This window comes from Athalia rosae, chromosome 8 (assembly GCF_917208135.1).
Source record: "Athalia rosae chromosome 8, iyAthRosa1.1, whole genome shotgun sequence".
Classification (NCBI taxonomy): Eukaryota; Metazoa; Arthropoda; class Insecta; order Hymenoptera; family Athaliidae; genus Athalia; species Athalia rosae.
In genome coordinates this window covers 3,656,073-3,677,180 of record NC_064033.1, presented here as the reverse complement: position 1 = coordinate 3,677,180, position 21,108 = coordinate 3,656,073, and the positions used below count along the sequence as shown (strand labels likewise).

Genomic DNA, 21,108 nt, shown 5'->3' with positions numbered 1-21,108 from the left:
ATATCGGACGATGGGGGTCATTCCTCGACGCTTTATTACCATTCGAAGAACTATACGCCAGTAGAAAACTGAGGGATTAAAATTTCATGTAAAAGTTATTATGTATAACTCCCCGTCGAAAATATTGGGTGCATTTATATCGGAAGTGGGCGAAATGTCCCTTGGCTGAAAAAGCCACGTGAAAGGAATAGACGACGATTGTTAGAAAAAGAATACCCGTACATCGTCATTTTTACAATCATTTAATTCAATGACAAAATATTTGCTGTAAAAGAATATTAAAACTCCAAATGCAAGACTCATAGGTAATCACAATCTGTGTACACCTGTATACATATGTATGTGCGAATTATATATAGTACATAAATTGATTGAAAAAAAAAAAAAAATAAATCACGCCGATATCTAGCGGCGTTGATAAACGATGACTAAAAGTATGTAATGAAATATAATCATACGTAACTTCACTGTGCGTAAACTCGATTACTCTTTTCATATCAGCCCATTTTTCCGTCAAATCGTTCGTTCAGTACATTGTGCGATAAGAAATATTTTATAGATTTGCGCTGAATCCCTTAAGTTTTCCAAGTTTGTTGAGTCCCTGGATAAGTTGCTTACCGAGGTCGGCGTCCACCTAGAATTTCGAGAAAAAGTAAAAATGTGGACGGACGTGAAGGATCCGAAGCGTCGAGAGAATAATCTTAACTCGATGAAAAAAATTACCTGGGCGAAGTTCCTGACGGCACGTTCGATGATGAAGTTCGAAGCGTGTTGCAAGTTTCCAACCATATTGGAAACGAGTCGCTGCTTTTCCGCGGGGCTGAGAACGTTCCTCCAGAAAGCAGTCGACTGGGAGAAGTCATCGGAACTGTCGTGGTTGTATCTATCGATGTCTCCGGTGGCGCGCATCCTCGGCACTCTGGCAGCAGGACACTCCTGCGGTCCGCTGAAGCTGTTGGGGAAGTAATTCGGAGCTCCGCTACTGTTGTTCAACGCCATAGCACCGTCTCGTTGGTAATTCTGACTGGAGGTCATCATCTAAAAATCACATTCGACGGATCAGGGAAAGTCCTCCGAGCTCCGACGAGTAGAATGAGCTGAATACAAATGATGCAACTACCTTGTAAGGACAGTTTACGGGAAGTTGAAGGTGGTTCGGTCCGATACGGTAACGATGGGTGTCACCGTAGGCGAATAGACGACCCTGCAACATCTTGTCAGGACTGGGTTCGATACCTGGTGGCATATGGGCGGGATTGAAGCCGATTTGTTCGACTTCGCTGAAGTAGTTGTCCGGGTTACGGTTGAGGACGAATTTTCCAACTGGGATGAGAGGGAACTCCTTCTGCGGCCAAATCTGAAGAACGGCGATACTACCGATTACTCACTCGTTCGATCCGATGGAACGAGCGTGCGAAAATTCGAGAATAATCACCTTGGTCATGTCGAATGGATTCCATCTGAAGGTTTCAGCTTCCGCAGGAGTCATCACCTGGATGTAGAATGACCAAGACGGGAAATTGCCAGTGGCTATAGCGTTGTAAAGATCCCTGATCCCGTAGTCAGGATCTGATCCGCTAAGTTCACCGGCTCGGTCTACGTCAAGATTCTTGATTCCCTGATCGGTCTTGAAATGGTATTTCACGTAAAATATTTCATCGCGATCGTTGATGAATTTAAAAGTATGGGAACCGTAACCGTTCATGTGACGGTAGCCATCGGGAATCCCACGGTCAGAAAATAAGAATAGAGTTTGATGCGTGGACTCAGGACGAAGGCTGATAAAGTCCCAGAACATATCGGCATCCTTTGAACAAACAATAACTTCATCAAAAATGATCTCTTTATTATTATTCAAGTAAAACAAAGACACCGACGTACAATGTGTAATCTGATGTGATGTCTGAGATTATCGATAATAAATCATCGGTATGTCAATACGCGTAATATCTGACGTTATCTATTCAAACGCAGCATTACACAATAATGAAAAGTGAAAGTCCAAAATAGGCATTGGTGATCGTTACGTAAGTGATGAGATTAATGCAATACATTTCTAATTAGTCAAGATAAAACAAAGCCGTCGATACAACGTGTTGACAATGTGCAAACAGACGAAAATACGATAATATTTCAACCGTCGAAGAATATTGAAATTGATCTCGATCGAAGACTGCGGGAAAGCATAAAAAAGTCCTCCGATAATTTCGGTATTAAAGATGATAACATTACAGTCTCTTAGCAATAAATAGTTAATTGACTCCGATAAGATCATCTCACCTTAAGATGGGTCACCGGATTTCTCTTTTGCGTATGAATGAAACTTGGGAATAAAGAAGCATCGCTGATAAAGAATATGGGAGTGTTGTTTCCAACCATATCCCATATACCCTCTTCGGTGTAGAATTTCAACGCAAAACCGCGAGGGTCCCTGAAAAAAGTAAAGAAGAATTTCGGTCGAGGCTTATGGTTCAAAATTACATGCAGCTGTTCGAGAGATTGAGAAAAAAAATTATTCAATCAGATATTGCGACGTAATATCTTGCGGGAGTGAAATACGCATTATCTTTTATCGATTTCTGATGTGATTATCGCTGAAGACTTTGCACACACATACAATATTGATTAATTATTTTATCCCGCGGAGATGAAGACTGAAATCTAAATTCGCAAAATAACTGCGACTCTTTTAATTATGCGACGAGGATCTATTGGATTAGGTTTTTTTTTTTTTTCTTTCTGTTGTTTCAGATCGTATCGATTCTCACCTTACGGTATCAGCGGACCCGCTTTCCCCCCCGACTGTGGAGAACCTAACGGCAACCGGAGTTCTTTTGCCAACGTTGGAGAAAAGCTTCGCCTTCGTATACTTTGTGATATTATGAGTTACTTCGAAGTAACCAGACGCACCTGAAGAAAAATGGAAAAGAAAAAAAATAAAAATCATCAAATTGTTCTCAAATAGCGGAAGAAGACTAAATGGACAATAATTTAGCGATCCGTCCTACCAGCTCCTTTTGCGTGGACCACACGCTCGGGAACCCTCTCTCTGGCGAAGTGAGATATTTCATCGAGGAAAATATGATCCTGAAGAAGTACCGGGCCTCTTTCACCAGCTGTGAGGATTGCACTCTTATTCGGAATCGGGATACCGGCCGCAGTCTGCAGGACGGCTGGATGACCCTGCGAAATGAAAAATTAGCCATCATGCGGATAATTTCTGATAATTTTTATAAATTCATATCGTTAGTTGTATTGTGTAAAAATCGTAAATAAATGACACGAATAACGCGACGATGATGCGACATTAGCGAAAATGAATTAACTTTTCCATTACCATTTTACACGATTCGTTGGCACATAACAAGAGGATGATTGTACAAACAATTATAACGAAGTATAATTTCGTGTAATTTTACCACACACATATCCTGTACTTGTTATGTAGCCACGAAGGCATGTAACAGCGCAAACACTTGAATCGTCCATGTTGAGTCATTCATCGACAAACGTTTGATAATTAGCAGGAGTTTATTAACGAAGTGACTTTCTCAGGTGTTCGAGAGTACGCGATATTTTTTTTTGTTCTTCTCTCTCTCTTTTTCATTAGTTCATTTTGGAAATTCTGCAAGTGAAATGTACAGCTGACAGCTGTATAAAAAAAAAACGATACAATATTGATTCTATCGAAGATCTGCAAGCTCACATTTTATTTCCGCATACTAATTGTAAGAAACACGAGATTTTAACAATCGGCTCGACTAGCTAATTACAATGATGACACGCTTTAGTCTTTGAAGATCGAAAAAGTTTTGGTCTCTTGAGAGATTCTTTTACAAATTATCGTAAGATTTTGTAGATTTTTCGAAACGAAAAAATCAAATATAAATGAAGCAATTATTTTTTAAATAATTGTTATTTTATACTCGATTGCAAATATAATTTCAGTCGAAATTGTTCGAAACCGTGCATGAAAATTGTCAGGTTCATTTATACCAAACAGGTTTGGCAAGATTTGAGAAACGAAAAAAAAGAAAGAAGAGAAAAAGACCCTAAAATATACAAATAAATTAACTAAAAATAAAATACAAAACATCCACTGAAAGCGATCAGTATTGATCCTTGAAGAAAATTTCAAGTGCATATAGTACCGCGCAGTTTGTGGTATAATTATATCTGCCTCATCCGTATGTGCTATGCTTTGATTCGAATCGAATCATTTATGTATTTTATTTTTGTCTGATTCGATCATTTTCAAAGATAACGATAATAATGTTTCGTATCGAGGTTAACGAATGATACGGGTTGTCGGATACGTATAATCAGAGCACCTTATATCTACGTACCCACCATTCATTGCCATTTCAATTTCTTTTACAATCGAATATAATTGATCGTGTTTTTTCTCTCCTCAAGTTCTTTCTACAGAATTAACAGAAAGATTAGCAAAGTACATGCCTTTCTGATAAGTTATCTCTCCATAGCCGGCACCAATACACAGACAAAAATAATAGATCTACGAATATACGTATAAATACACATCCACATATACTTTCACTCTCATAGAAATAAAAATGAAAATAATCGCTTGAGGCTTATTTTATACAGCAATATCATACCTATATGGTCACCTACGATCTGTATATAGTATAATCACATTACGCAATACTTTGGCCTACTCTAATTGCAAATATGAAATATATTAATAGACCTCCAACTATCTCACAATCAGTATAGATCACCTCAAATCCTTAACTGATCGAAATGAGGTGTATGTTAATCAAGATTTATAACTATAAAAAAGAATGTGTTTCTTCATTATTCCGCGGATAGAGTTACTCATAATTGTAATTACGGTATAATATATCCTGTATCATTTCTATCGAAAACATGGTACTTATAAGAAATGATCTATTGCACTGACGTATGTAGAATAATTGCTTTGTATACATCGCATTACATAAACTATGGATGAACAATTAAAAAACTTTACATGAACAATTATACGCCGAGTAAAGGATTTTGAAGTTTTTTCTTTCTCCTGATCTCTCTTTTCTTTCTCGATTCTCCATGAAACCAACAGGTAAATTTCATGTACATTTTGAAGTTCAAAGGTGATGTGTGTCACGTGTTTTATATAAATCTATACTGATAATGCATTTATCTACGTACAACAATCTGCGCGTGTGCGATACGATAGCATACGGAGAGTGAAAGAAAAAAAAAAAAAAGTTATCATTTTCAACACGAAATGATCGTATGTGGGACAAGACTAATAAAAAACATTAAATCGATGACGAATTAAGAGGCTCAACCGAAGTGTGCTGTATTCAAGGACAGCGACAAATTCTTTATCTAAATTTTAAAATAGACGATAACCACTTTACATTTTATTATTATATAATCGCGTTGAATAATAACTAAAGATTCACACCGTGAAAACAAATAAGGGATTGTGAATCCGTGGCCAGCAATTTGAGCAATTCTTTTTCTGTTCATTTATTATTGCTATTATTAATGTCTTATTTTTTATCGAGCGATTATGTAAGCATACGTTCATTGAAAATGCACGAGGAATTAGCAAAGTTATTACAATCCCCTTCCTCCTGCTTTCCGGCGCGATGTTGTTGCACCGTCATTTTTGCAAAATTGCGACGTACGTTTCGTAGTAATATGTGACGATAATTTAACCGCTACTTCATTTACGCGAATCAGAGATAAGTGAGGATATAGATGTTCACACATCTTATCATTTAACGCGATTGAGAAAAAAAAAACCTTAAAACGACGATGATGTTGGTAATGATTATGATAATATTGATTGTATTTGAAATTTGGAGAGTGGTTTTTTTTTTTCACCAAGTGGATTAATATCGTCTCCGTTACATAACTAATACGATAATTTGAAATATCTGAGTATTTTGCATTAGGTACATCAAAATGGCATGCCAATTTTATTTTTAGAATATGTATATTGGGTGTGAATTGAAGGAAGTATTTGCCTGAATATTTATCAGTCCACTTGCTCTATTATACAAAATGAATTGGAAATAAGACTTATTAAAATTTTTCGCGATGTACGCTAACAATAAGCTCACAATAATCATCGAATCCAAAGTATCCTTTTGTATCTACATACTTATACATACTGCCCCATGTGCAAATTCTGACCTATGACTATATATAGATGCAATAACGAGAAATAATTATTTTCCATGTAAATATAAGGAATGAAAAAAAAAAAGTATCTACGTTGGACGTACATAAATTGTGAAATTTATTATGTATTTATCGCAAGAGAAACGGAAACCATTTATTTCGGTTGCCCCATAAGCATAGCATTTCATTATCTGCAGTTCAGTCAGCTGCACGCACAACATTTGTTACCTTATTTCGTTTGACATGCTTTGAATTTTCTCTTTATTATTCATGCTAACTGATCGCAACTTCTCTGATTGCAAATGGGTAACAGAATTTATCTGAAATCTGGAAACAACAAAATACACGCTCGTTAAAGTTGAGAGAATATCAGAAAATTGAATCAATGATCACGATGAAATGTATTGCAACTCGGTATTCGGATCACCGAAGAGACAATCAGTATAATTGTTGTTGCGTATACACATGGGTATACGTGATCTTGAGACGATTGATTGATAGAAAAAAAGGCTTTACTCGTTTATCACGTTGCTCGATTCAACGTGTCAAGTCTCTCATATTATGCGCCTCTTTTCAACGCAGGCGCAACTTTAGCGATGCGATCCGATGTGCAGATGCATTTTGGATTTCGAACAGCGATGCTCATTTCTTACTTGTTACAATACAAGATTCCAGCAATAACAGATTCTGCCTATCCATTTCTACGAGTTTCGAAAGACCCGGCTGTTCGTTTTTATTTTTTCATCTACGATAATGTCATCAACAGATTTAGATGTCATAGATGGATAGCTGAGAAATAAATACCTTGAGATTGTTTTTGTATTGGTTGAGTTGTTCCGCTGCCGGGTCTCTCGCCATGATGATTTTTTTCTCGTCAGATAGATGCAATTTATTCGTTTGAAGAAAATTCAGAAATAAAATTAAATGACGTTCAAACTGAGTTTGAAATGTCTATCGAGTATACGTCGCAGCGTATGACACGAATGGTTCTTGCGTAGTAGAGACAGCCTGTTTTTATTATCTCTGCTTGGTCGGAATTGAAAACAGTCATGGAAGGGGAAATTCTACTTGTAAAATGTCCATGTAAATGTAAATGTTATAATACGTATAGTAATGTAGTATAGGTAAGGTCGGCGATCCCGTTCAACATGCACACAACAGTCGGCACCCGAATGCGTACTTCTCGTACAATTTCCCAATAATTTTTGCAGAATTTCAGGTTTCCCTTCGGTAAATTTTGTTTTTTTCTTTTTTTTTTCACAATGCGATCGATGCGTTTCACACGTTTACAGAAAATCCACAATAATTTTCGCTTATTTCTAGAGTTGTTGCAGCTATTGAACTATTCGTCTATTTCTTCTTATGATAAATTATTATCCCCTTATACAAACAATCTTGAATAATTCGTTGGTCTCCTCTTTTTTTTTTCTTTCCCTTGCTTTCTAATTTTCTTGCCTATGACTAGATTATCATTCACTGCAGGTAACTATGTGGGACGCGCAAAAAAAAAAAATAATAATTTCGATATATTCCATGAGATCATGACTACACATTGAGGAACGAATGAAAATGAATTTTTACTGCAGTTATTATTATTATCATTTATTTTTTTCATTAGCGCCAATCAGCTAGCAGTTCATCTTATATAAATAGGTATAACAAGATTCATTCTAAATGAACTTATTTGAACTTAATCGTTTAGCCCGTGCCTTGAAAGTGACATGATAAGCCAAAAATAATCAAGTGTATCAAATAAAAGTATATATAATTTGCGTGATGGTATAATCTAACATGTATATTTCCTTTCAAGCTTTTTTTTTCGCAAAAGCAAAATTTCATGAAAGCTTCGAATTAAAATCTTTCTTTCCAATATCATTTTCGGTTTTTCGTATCTTTGGTAAGAGAAGAGAGTCAGTTTTTCCATGTTAAATTACTGCATCCGATAATAATGATAATAATAAATAAATATAGATTATTCTGTGGTAGATGTAGTAGTAATAGTAATAATGATAATTATTATAATAATTATAACAACAACAACGTTACAGTATTTACAGAATCGAATCCTTCGCTCGAAATTGGTTCATGACCAGGCTCAGAATTTCATGGGGTAGTGGGAATAATTTAAAAGAATTGTCTATAGGTTCATGTCATTCGTAACCCGATACCGCTTGTATTATTTTGATCATTTCAGGCTATCACTAGCGGCCATATACTACGCACTGTTGAATAAAAAGAATTGTGATTCAATATTATGGAATATTCGGATATCGATAAGCCCATACTATAAATATTTATATCATTAATAATTTCAATAAGGGTTTTACATTTCAAACGCAGTTTTTCTACCTTCTCGTAAAAAAAAAAAAAAATGCGACGAAATCCATTAGTTAAAGGCGCAACGTATAATGAATCTTTGTTGGTTATTTAAATCATAAATTTCATGTTTTTCAAATTACAATGATTGCAGAATTTGAGATCACTGATTGTTATAAGTTGTAATAGATTTCTAATTGTTGACGAAAAACCGTTCGCTCGCCATTTAACTCGTGTAAAATGATTAATTTTTTCATATTTTAGCAACGGAGATGAATTTCAACAATTTGAGTGGGACTTATCATTCAGCATAAGTCACAAGTATAAAAGCATACATTTTTTTTTCCAAAATGATTGATCGCATCGCGTTATCATTTTGGTCCGATTAAAATAACGTAATAGAACTGTACATTATAATTTACATCTAAGTTTATTAATTTCTAATATAATTTATTATAAATTAATTATAGACATAGATTGTAGATCCTAGTGCAGATATGATTAAAATTAATTAAGCATGATTCACATTCACTCATAAAAAGCGTCCGATGATGATTGAAAAGCGCACTGCGCGGGAATCAAACAGAATAAACAAAAAAAAATAAATAAATAAAAACGAAGTATCTTCATGCACGGGTAATGACCGTACATATATCATTCTGTATATTGTTATTATCATTATTAATAATTTTACAAATAACTTTGTAAGAATCGATTAGATAAGAAATTAACCCCATCTTAAAACGCGTGTAAGAAGTATACATATGTATACCTTCGTGTATGTATATAACAGGAAAAAAAATTGTTGCTTTCCTTATTCGAGAACTTGATAAATTATCTGAAATTTTTTTTAAATAAAAAATCGTATGCAACCTGCCCGTAATGTAAATATCACAAATAAAATTGCAACAAAATAGACAAGAATCTGAATCGTTAATTATTTTAGTTATTTGTATGTAATAAAATAAATATAATATTCTAAATAATGCCTTTTGATAAATAGACCTAATAATTGTGAACATAATTGAAGATCTAGAATGTTGAGTCAAGTCTCAATAGTTCGGTGTGTCATCGCCTATTTTGACTGTTGTTTTTATTTTTCTTTTGTTTAGTGATGTTAAGTTTTCAATCAGTATATTATTTTAATCACGGAATTTACTAAAATAATAATTAATAACTAAGTTTTGTACCGATATCTAGAATAGTAAGATGAAATCTGTATTCATCTACAGGATTATATTTATCGTAAATTTTTTATTACGCCTCGTTATCAAGGAGAAACACATCTGAAATGAAAGGAGGCAGAGAAGTTTCAAAACTTGCTAAATCCTGTAGGAGATTGAAAATTTTCAATCACCAATTTACAGTATCATTTGAATATTTTTTTCCAAACATTAATTTTCCATGTCTTATCTGGCTTGGATAATTGTAAATCAGCTGCGTTATACCATCGTGGATCCCTCTGAATAATAAGCCAAGCGTCTATGCACATTGGAAATATTTTCAATGAATAATAGTGATTATTTTTACTACGTGAAAAGTTATGCAAAATACGCCGTTACAATTATAACATTCACTCAGATCACAGTTCGTGTTATGTGACGCTGAAGTTGATATATTCAAAGGAATGAAAATCACTCTGCCAAAGACGCTTAACCGTTTGAATCCAATTTTTTTTAAAAAACCTCGTCAGCATCGAATTTTTAGATGATTTTTTGAATTTTAGCAGCGATACGAATTTAATATAATAATCGATAATCGAGCGACTTAAATTCTAGATTTGTCATATTTTTATGCAGTGATTGGTGCTGGTAGAGGGCACTGAACTTGCCAAACAATTAAGTGACTCTGTTCTCCATGCTCCTCAGAGTTTACGGCAAGATTTGACCTTTCAATTCCATCTTCGGTTTCATCTCCGTCACCTGGAAAGTGTATATTATATGCATACACATTAAGTGTTTGTTACGTGTTGATAAAATTCAAAAAGTTGCGGTAACGTGTATGTGTTTGTTTGTGTGTATGTGTCTCTGGATGTGATGTGTATTAGCGAAAGAAAAGTGCAGATGAAGTCAGCTTTGTACAACACGACATATACCAGCTGGAAGCTCCCAGAGAGTGAAGGATACGTATATGGAAATATTTTACAAAGTTCAACTTGGGTGTTTCATTGAACACGGTTCAATTTCGACACCAGCAACAGCATGCTGACAATGAGTGAGCCGGAAGCGCCGTTTGGCATTGCAATCCGATGACAACTGTGTAGCATTGCAGAATGTAAGTACCGCAGTCTTAGCCCCATTAATAGAATATCGATAAAACCAAGTCATGCCACATGAATCACTGTACGTATACATATTTTCAAGATATGCGAATTCCATCACAATCACAGCAGTTGAATAAATCCTATACCCGTAGTCCAATTTGGTGCTGTACAGTATTTGTGTTCAATAGTAATAATGATGTTGGAACGGTCGAGTGAACTTTACTGCCTTTGAATTAATTTAAACTCAAATTTAATCGATCCAAAGTTTTAATTGAACCAGCAGTTCATTAAAACAATGATATAGGTACTCTGATTTGAAATTGAAAGTCCAAGAGGTTTACTATCGAGATTTGAAGTCATTAGTACAATAAGTTAGTCTAAAACAACAAAGTTAATTAAGATATGGGTAATCATTAATTAGTAATAAGATCAAAGTTAAGTTGGCCGTTTCCTATTACTCTCTGGGGGCATACCTGACCAGCTGCCACACAATCAGGTGGGTTGCCACATCACTTTCGTCCTCTGCCTCTTCAACTGAAATTATTAATCACCCCCTAAACTCAGAACTCAAACGTCAACTGAGCTTGTAATTTCTTTTCTCATATTCTTATATGCCTATGTACCACACTTTTCGTAATTCATATCCTACCACTTTTGTACAATATGCATATTAACCGTCAACAACACCTTTGATATGTAAGTAAGAGCTGACTGCTTTGATGACAAACACTCACCGACTCGAAAATCAATGTACCCCTCACCCCCAGATAAAACCAGCATAGCTGGTTGAGAACCATCGGTAACAATACTTTGACCTCCTTGTCCTGAAAAAAAAAAGAATATTCTTCATTGATGATGAATTATTGGCTACCATTCATGTTTCTGGGGTATTTGGCGTCGATTCGTTGCCGCGAATTTAGATAGGGAAAGAGAAATTAGGGCTCATCTGTAGAACACACACCAGGTACAGCGACAAACATCTTAACAGCATCTCGATGGCCATGAAAGCTGAGCTGCGCATGAGCCATGCTGCAGTAGGGTACAAAACTACCAGGTGTTACTCCTTTATCAGAGGCAAATATTCTAATACCGACGCCAGGCGCATCAGCTTTCATTCCTGCTTGCGCCCGTGACACTGCCATAGCACCACCCGCACCTTAAATAGAAACGTATATTACAAGGATGGTCATTGACCGTTTGAAATGAAATTCATAAGCAAAAACTTTCGCTTACTTTCGGATAAAGGCACCGATATTATAACTCCGTTTCCTGTTCCTATCCATAGTCTGTTAGATGAGATTAATAGAGCTGTGATTCTCACAAATGAAAACCCTAGTTTTCCAGTTCCAAGCATCTTGCTGACATAGGGCTCTATATCAACATCCTGGAGATGTTGATAAGTATGAGCATGGTATAGCCTCAATGTAGAATCTAATCTAATGCTGACCCAGACGCCTTCACCCAACCAGGCAAGCTGCCGCACTTGCGACTCTCTGCGTGGATGAGCATCAACTGTGCACTATGATGATAGAATAGTAGATAAATAAATGGATAGCATATTCCAGAGATTCCAATCTCATATTTAAAATCGAGCTTACCTCCAGATTCAGAAGAATAGGATCAACAACGTGTATTTTGTTCCTATATCCACACCATACAGTTCTACCAGTTACGGCAGTCATACATCTAATTGAATGCTGTGGACTACCAAGTGTGATTATATGATGTTGTGAGAGGTCCCACTGACCGTCTGAACCCCTTCTGAATATTGCGACCGTCCCATCAGCTAAAGCTACTAGAACTCTTCCTTGAACATGTCTGTAACAAGTTCATTGCACATACCGATAACACCATACATAACTTTATTTAAAATTTATCAAGACTTTAGATACGATATTATATGAAGAATATATCACAATACTTACACGATGGCTAATGCGGCGTCTTTTAACCTGACAGTATGTAGACAGACAGTCCAATTTGCCACAGCTGAATGAACAAAGACAGCACCATTTTGAGCACCCAACCACATAGTCGGTTGTATAGACGACATTTTTTCTGTCGATGAATTTACATCGTTACTTTGCACAGTTGGTTCTAGCACACTCTTGACGAATTGCACTTTCCCCAAGTTTGCCGTTTCACTATCAATGCTTTCCAAGCTTTGCGGTTCTGTATTACTATTTGGATCTACTTCAATCTTTTCTTGATCCTCGGCCGGATTAGGTTCCTCTAAATTTTGATTGTCAACATCGTTTTTAATTATGTCTTCTGCTTTAGAATCGCTATTTTCTCTGGCGTCACTCAGTTCTAAGGAAACTGGTTCACTGTTACTATTTTGATCACCAGCTCCGTTGGTCTGAACAGAGTTATCGTTCGAACCTAATAGATAATCACTTTCCTTAGCACCTGGAACACTGGCAATGCACAACAAATGACTTTGACAAACATTGAAAGACTCCAAAATATCTGCTGGATTATTCGCGTCAATGACAGTGACTTTTGACATTTTCTGTGTCGATGTACAAATCCAGACCAAAGAACTGAGTTGCTGTTCCAAACGCTCTGCTTCCAAACGTTGCTGTTCATTTTCTTGGAGTTCTTTATCTAAATGTTCAACGGCATCTTCGGCGATCTTAATATTTTTCTCCTGTGCTTCTGCAGCATAAAATACACTGCCACCCACCATGCTACCCCCATCTCGTGTCTTTCCTCCACTCAAGTTAACACCAGCCCCACACCATATCTACCAGGAAACAAAAGTTAATCAATAATATAGTATAGAATGGTAGAATTGCTAATCAAGCATTGAATCTCCTCACCTTCATGCCTGGTTCAGTTTCCTGAAGTGGTCTACAATAGACCGGAACGGGCACAGGTTGTCTAGCAGGAGCACTTGGCTTGCCGGGTAAGCTCCAGCCATATGCTTGCAATCGACCATCTTCTTTTCTTACATGAGCTCGAACTTGCCGATATTGTTCTCTTCGTTCATTAGCTCGTCGAGCGACTAACTTTTCAGAGGACCTGTGAACATATGATTTAAATCCCACATGAGTTTATGACGAAAAAAAGGAAAGAGAATTATTTATTATTGGTAGAAAAAAATCTACATGTATTTGAGCTTAAGATGTGAGAGATGAATGATATTATGATGTTTGAGCAACCTTTTATGTTAGGTATACAACCAGCACATAGGTTCAGATATTTACCTAGATGAAGCCATAGTTTTGGTATTAGGGATAAAATAACAAATAGTTGTAATAATATAAAGTAAAGGTGATGTTTTAGTTATTGTTCGAATATCGAGTTAGATATTAGTTGGACATTGGTCGACAAAGCAAATCTAAAAAAACCAAACAGGTTTACCTGAAATCTGACTTACAAATGGTCCAAAGTTCAAAGCAAGCATTTCTTCAGAAGGCTGATTCCGGGATAGTAAGGAAACCCAAATAAAATAATACCAATAAAACAGTAAAATAAGAACCAAATGTAACATAATTAAAATCTCTTTTATTCACTAATCAATAAACCGTATATACTATATATACTAAAAATAATCCAGAAAATGTACAAACTTTTCATATACAACACAAAAGTGGTGATATGTGTTTTGTATGACTATAAAATGAGTTTAATGATTCTAATGAGTACGTCGGGTATAGTAAAGATGCTTTCAGTCTTCCTAGAATATGTTTTTTTATGCTGGGCTAATGTGTTCAATAACATTGTACCTCTAATTCTTGCAATTGTTTTTATGAATGAATTGAAATGATGACAAATTATCCAATTTATACAGGGAACGTATAATAAAGTAGGACGAAATTTCTAGAGGAAACCTATCATAAGTTACTTCCAAAAGAGTCACATATTTCATTTCAATGTCATGATTGTATGATGGTGAACAACCTATTTGAAGGAGTCTAGCGATAAATATTCCACAGACCACATACCGACATAACTATGACAAGACACCTAGGGAAACCAGCCCCACCAAAATGAAGCACAAGGCAAAAGTTATAAAATTGACTCGATTCATTAAAATATTACAAACATGAGTCTGTAAGACAGATATTAAGAATATTTTCATTGAATAGGCAACATTAAATACATTTTAGAAACGTGTGTTATATACTTGTAGAATCATACAAGGCAAGGTAGCTATTAAAACGCAGATTATGTGTAAGAAACTCACGTCTTTTGACTCGGTCATGATATTAATCGCGAGTTGCGATAAAAGCTATGGGTCCCAACTAACTAAAGATGACTCTAATCTGTAAAGATTTTTAATACCCATTACTCTTAGAAATGAGAAGTCACATATCAGCGTCCATGGGAATGTAGGAATGGCTCCTATAGACTTCCGTTTTCGGTTGTTATCGAATTGCTCTACTTGTGCTAGTTTGAATCCACATAAAGTTATCCAAAACGTCATTGACCTAACAAAACTATGTCACATCACTCGACAGAAATATGATAACGATACAACATAAGCCCATATCATGTAATTAACAAATTAAACGTGCCATCCGAGTTTCACCACAAATGGATTTCAACTCAAATTGAGAAGAAGCTGAGTATTGAAATGGCAGTAGTGCAGAGATTTTACTAATGAGAATTGTTAATCCAATAAAATGATGCAAAAGTGTGCACGTGAGTAAAATGAAAACTAACTAAATAGTGAGCAACATAAGCTAGGTTCAGATCCATAGCTAATAATATAATTTAGAACGGTTTGTTTTCTCACATGGTGTCTCCTTGGTCGAGAAAGTCATGCCGATTCTTCATGGTGCGCCTACGCATTGCATCTAGGGCTGGAGCTGGGGTTATTTGGTTAGTGGGGGCACTGTAGCGCACATGTGGTAACGTGTGTGGACCTCGAGCAAGTCCCCCTCGGTCTGCCGGGCCTGTGAAGAGATTACTAAAACTGAAACAAAAAGTTAGCAATCAATTAGCAATCTATTCTAGATAATGTATCTTCTGTACTAATGTTCTTATAGATTTGTTACTTACAACTTCCATACTGATTGTTTTCCACTTGATATACTGGCTGGAACAGTCCTGGAGGCTCTAAGCATCTCAGTCCACCTAACAGCTTCTTGAAGTTCCATAAATCTCTCTTTGTACTGATTTCTTTCCATGAGTACTCGAGCCATTTCCACCCTAGTGAATCTCTTTCTTTGAGCTAATGGTACATCTTCTTCATCGTCACTCTTTGTTGCCTTTGCTGCTGTTTCTGCCTCTTCTCTGGTTTTTTTAAGCTCTTCTTCCAGTACAGAAACCTTTTGCCTAAGACGTTCTCTAGCCTGTTGTAAAGCTCTAACTTCTTCTCTTAATATTTCTTGCTCACTGGATAGTTATCATAGAACAGAATTAATTTATGGTTTCACCACACTTATGTATCAGACATAATTCCTTATGACTTACCTAGTCAACTCATCTACTTTTACTATCAGATCATCTTTGACAATGTTTAGCGCATTTCTGTAATGGGGATGTTACGGTATTATAAAACAGTTCAAACTCTGTGTAAGAATGATGATCAAAGTAAATATACAGTTCATACTTAGTAGCCAAAAGTTCATTGTTCTCCATGATAAGGTTCTCCACTTCTTTTCCCATGCCTAAAAGTTTTATTGTATTCCATCAGAATTATTAAATAATAGTATCTTGAAAGACGTCTACAATGGCAAAATAGGAAAGAAAGTTTTGCATATATGTATAGACAGAAGACTCAATACAGCAAAGTATAATACATACAGAGCAACTTAGAATACCAAAGCACTGCAATGAAGGCTTTCACATTTATGCTCTAGTATTAACAATGAAAGTCTTGAAAAATTTTGAAACCGATTTCTTTATTCACCATCACATCATATGAAATATTGTCTTTAATTTCATTTGAGCAAGCAAATTGATATGATTGAAGACGTAAATTTTGTGCCCAAAGAAACGTGCTTCCCACTAAAGATAAGGTATTTATTGAATAGATGAATAGATTGGACAGAGATTAGGTAGAAAATAGACAGTTATTGAAAGGCTCTTACCAAAAAAGTTGTCATTGACTGCAGATGGGTAGGTTATTCATCACATGCATCGTTCAATGAAGATTTGACGTGGACAGATGGGCAGCAAAAGAGCAAACATTACAAACATACATAGGTGTTAGTAGTCATTTTACTTAATTTTCATTTTTTTTGTAATGTTTGAATGAGAAACTTGTGATATTTCAATGCTTAAACGTATATGATTTTGTACAATTGCTCGAAGACTTCTGGATTCTTCAAATTTAACTGATCGTTTATGGGAACAAAAATAATTTCAATCGGATCAATGATTCAAATTTTATTACTTCGTGGAAGTAAATTATACCTTGTACTGCATGAAAAATTTTTCATCTCGCTTGTAAACGTAATTAGAATAAAGCAACTATATTTTGTGTAATAAGCCAGTGCAGTACAATCTAAATAGACCTATCTTGAATTGGCTCTGAGATTTAATAATATTGGGTACATATTATTACTTTCATCTCATAGATAAAGCTTTTTTTTCATAGAAGAGCTTTATGAAATTTCAAATAAGGTGTTCAATTTGATTCAGAAGTTCGATTTACATCTATAATCTAAAATTATAGCCTGCAACTCGAATAACATTTCAATATCAGATATTTTTAATAATACAACGTTATACATACCCGATGACGCATATTCCCCAGGATGTACCCAGCTCCCTACAAAAATAATAGTTCTCATTGGATCGCGTGTTAGAGTGGAGAATACATCTCAATAATATACTCTTGTAGCAAAATCTTACCCGTGATGTCTGCACCTTCATCCATTTCACCAAGAGCATCTGCATCCTGAAAACTAAGCTCTTGATACAAAGTATTTCCACTACGTTGTTCCTTATCCGTTCTAGTTCGACCACTTGGAGTTGTAGCAATTTTTTCAGGAGCACTTGGTGTCGTTGGTGTTATAACCACAGGAGGTAGTTCCGTTTCTGGACTTTCTTCTGTGGGTATGAATTTTTCAAAAATAAAATTGCATTTCAATCTCTCAATAGCTTGATGCTTGACTGCATGGATTGTAATTACACAGATGATATCAATATCCAACGTTCACGTCTAAAATTGCTCAGAACATTTAGGTAAACAATGTGCACATGAATAATTTATCCCTATATTGTATATACTAGCCCGATAATCAAGGATGATGAAATGATACTGCACAAAGTCAATTATCGATCTACCTTGTGAACGTAGGAGCCAAATTAAGTAATCTATAATCTTCAAGCTACGACTCGCAAAAAAGCATTTTTTGGGCTGTTAATATCGATGGTCGAATATTAGAAGGAAAGTTAATTCCGAAAAAATAGTACAAAAATAAGTGCGATCAAAGGAAGAAGACAAAAACACCATAAAACCCTGGCAAGTTATTACCTGAGAGTATGATTAAAAGAAAACAATGGAAATGATATTCCCGAAAAGTTTTTCTTCATACCATCTTCAACTTACGTCTCGAAATTGCAGTAGTCTTATTTTCTTGTGCAGGATGATCAGTGAGCTGACTTTTGTCAGAAGTTTCAATAGCTGCTTCACTACTGCTGTCTAACATTTCAGCTCTGAGGCTAGCTCCGTTAGGCGGACTTTCTTCCTGGCCATCATCAGCATTTATACTTGCTTCCAAACTTTGGAACCCATAGCTCAGGGGACCAGAGCTTCTTGACATATGAGCTAATCCTAGAGAAGGTAGACGTGAAGGACCTCTTCCCCCTGTTGTGCTCTCTAATCTTTCCGTACTCCCAACTAACATTTTCGTACGTTCCATGTAATCTACATGCGTCTTGAATAACTCTGTATATCGTTCGTGCAATCGAGAGTATTCACGCTTCATCTCAGATTCCTTTTCTTCTAGGCGGACCACTAAAAGTAGGAACGAAAGGCGACGATGCAAAATTTTTATTGCTTTGATAAACCTATGATAATTATTCTTATATTATGAGTTGACATTGTTACAGACATCTAAGTATTTTCCTTTTTTTTTTTTTTTTTGAAGCCACATTACTGGTCTATATTTGTGAAACACAGTCCATACAGATGTACCAATGATAACATTGACGACAATTGTAATGACCATTTGACAAGAACCAAAATTATGAAGTAGGTAATTATCAGTTTTGGTTCATTAGTTGGGGAAGGGAGTAATAGGATGGGAAAGGAGAGTGTATAGCAACTGAAATACTGGCTGGATCTATTCCAAATCTCTTCTAACAGGAAAAAAATTTTCTTTATTTTGGGTTCTCTCAGACATTCATGATAAATTTCATTTAAGAGCGTGTAAGTGAGTTCAATCTAAGGATGTAACAGGAAATGTGAATCAGAGTTTAGTCAGCTGTACTCACCCCAGCTAAACATCAAGTAGGGTAATTTTTCCAATAAATAAATAGTGAAGTGAGGGCACAAAATCACATTACAATATGCAACATCAAATGATATTACTACATCACGTTAAAAAAACGTCAGAACAAACTTTCATCAAAAATTGATAAAATCAATTAGTTGGAAATATCAAAAAGCATGCACATCAAAATAATTGTTTAAAATAGCTGAAATAAAGCATCTTGTGTGAATTGACAAACATAAAAGCACCCATCAAATGATGCCCATAAACCAGACACAAAAAAAGACGAACAAAATCGAGTAATATCTAAATAAAATCAAAACAGAAAACATTCTACTCTACTGTAAAGGTGAGTTCTGTGAGGGAATGGACTGGAGATGACATTGTCTTTTGTACCGTGGTCGTGAGAGTTTTTGGTCTTCAACTCCAACATTCGGACAATTGACTCTAGGCTATCAATCTTTGACAGCAGTTCTTTCCTCTCATCCTCAGCTACATCCTCCAATTCCAATAGTTTCTGAGAGAATATTTAAATTCATTTGTAATTTTATAGCCACTGAATTAATATAATGTATAATCAACTAAAATGTAAAGTGTTACAAGTATAGATTTCAATACCTGATCTGAAGTTTTTCTCAGCTGCTTTTCCCTTTCATATTGCGTGACAAGCTGTTCATTATCTTCGCGCAATAGTTCTAGTTCAACTTCGTGTTCTTGATTCTCTGTATAAGCTAGATCTAAGCATTCCAAAACATTGACTAGAAGTGGCATCAGTTCTTTGACTACATCTTCGTCATATCTTGCTATCATACGTTCAAATTCCTGATAAATACTCCCTGCCAGAGACTGTACTTTCTCTGACATGACAACATGACTATCCTCGTGCGTGCCATATACTGTTTCTTGATCCATTCTCAAGCTGGTTACCCTAACGAGTCCTAAAATTAAATTATTACAACAGAATATTAATCTGTTGCTGTGTTGCTAAAAAAGGCTTTCTGGTATTTGTATTTTATTTCTTGAGAATGAGAATTGTAAATCACATTACAAAGGAGAGTTTCTCATTTGATAATCAAAACTGAACAAAGAATTGGCTATTTTGATACACCTTTGATAAAATGCCAGCGATCCAAACAGAATAGGCAGAGTAATGCTCATCATTTATGTAAATTACAAGCAGTTAACTGTTAACTGAAGATGAATTAAAAAACCTCTAATTAATTGCTTGAAGAAACTCAACAGCCTCATCGGGATTTAAAGAAACGTAAAATACATGTTGATTCATAGTCTCTAGTGTTATACAGTTTCATAGTTCTTGTCATAGAAAATGTCGTATATCAGTGAAACCTCAATCAAGTGTCAGAAACTTAACCTTACTCAACAGAATGAAGAGTAAAAAACAGAGAAAAATTTAATCACAGTATATTTATGGCAACAAACAGAAAATTATCACGTTTATTCTGATCACGCGAAGTGAATATCTGGTCGTATCATTTGTCAAGGCGAAAGATGAAGAATAATCTACGTCAAACGTGTACTTGCCTTGTATGGGTTGTTCTGTGACGTTTCGCAACCACCAGTTCCGAGTTTTTGGTACTTTTAAATCGGAATATTTCACCACTCACAAGATCACCGTTCACCCACTCAAATACGCTGGCGGTGGCACGCACAACTCATTTTTGTTATTTATAACTATAACCGAATTCGAGTCATTTGTTGATTATCAGATGTCACTATTATTGACGATCCTCCTCCTCAGCAGTGACACAGGTCATCGCCATTTTTTGCCCACTTCCACTACGCTCACAAATCAGCAGGGTACTCCTATACATATGTATAACTCTTCTCAATGCTCTACTCCAAGCCAGATGGTGCCAGTGAGCATGATAAAACTAACAAAATGAGGATTGCATTGGTAAAATTGCATCAATAATTACTGAAGTTAGGGGATATCTCGGGGGATATGGTTCAATA

General features: G+C 35.6%; 2 protein-coding genes across 6 annotated transcripts; both read right to left on the bottom strand.

Annotated features, from left to right (window-relative positions):
* Nucleotides 1–226: 226 nt before the first annotated feature.
* LOC105685002 (catalase) lies at nt 227–7,153 on the bottom strand. The gene is made up of 8 exons (XM_012398788.3): nt 6,964–7,153; nt 3,009–3,183; nt 2,769–2,910; nt 2,281–2,431; nt 1,436–1,807; nt 1,121–1,357; nt 724–1,038; nt 227–634 (listed from the first exon to the last, which is right to left on the bottom strand). Exons 1-8 carry the CDS (start codon nt 7,015–7,017, stop codon nt 554–556), a joined length of 1,527 nt encoding a protein of 508 aa, XP_012254211.2. The 5' UTR covers nt 7,018–7,153; the 3' UTR covers nt 227–553.
* A 592-nt stretch (nt 7,154–7,745) lies between these two features.
* LOC105684993 (JNK-interacting protein 3) lies at nt 7,746–21,018 on the bottom strand. 5 transcript variants are annotated; one of them, XM_048659790.1, is made up of 19 exons: nt 20,677–21,018; nt 19,753–20,072; nt 19,477–19,651; nt 18,249–18,656; nt 17,549–17,746; nt 17,430–17,465; nt 16,783–16,800; nt 16,302–16,359; nt 16,163–16,219; nt 15,749–16,084; nt 15,483–15,662; nt 13,561–13,762; nt 12,664–13,484; nt 12,337–12,556; nt 11,972–12,257; nt 11,700–11,894; nt 11,473–11,562; nt 11,212–11,272; nt 10,262–10,397 (listed from the first exon to the last, which is right to left on the bottom strand). In XM_048659790.1, exons 2-19 carry the CDS (start codon nt 20,044–20,046, stop codon nt 10,394–10,396), a joined length of 3,639 nt encoding a protein of 1,212 aa, XP_048515747.1. In that variant the 5' UTR covers nt 20,047–20,072; nt 20,677–21,018; the 3' UTR covers nt 10,262–10,393. The 5 variants fall into 5 exon arrangements, with proteins under 5 accessions (XP_048515744.1, XP_020707442.2, XP_048515745.1 ...); XM_048659787.1 differs by lacking the exon at nt 11,212–11,272 and having other exon boundaries at nt 7,746–10,397; XM_020851783.2 differs by lacking the exon at nt 11,212–11,272 and having other exon boundaries at nt 7,746–10,397; nt 19,531–19,651.
* Nucleotides 21,019–21,108: the final 90 nt, after the last annotated feature.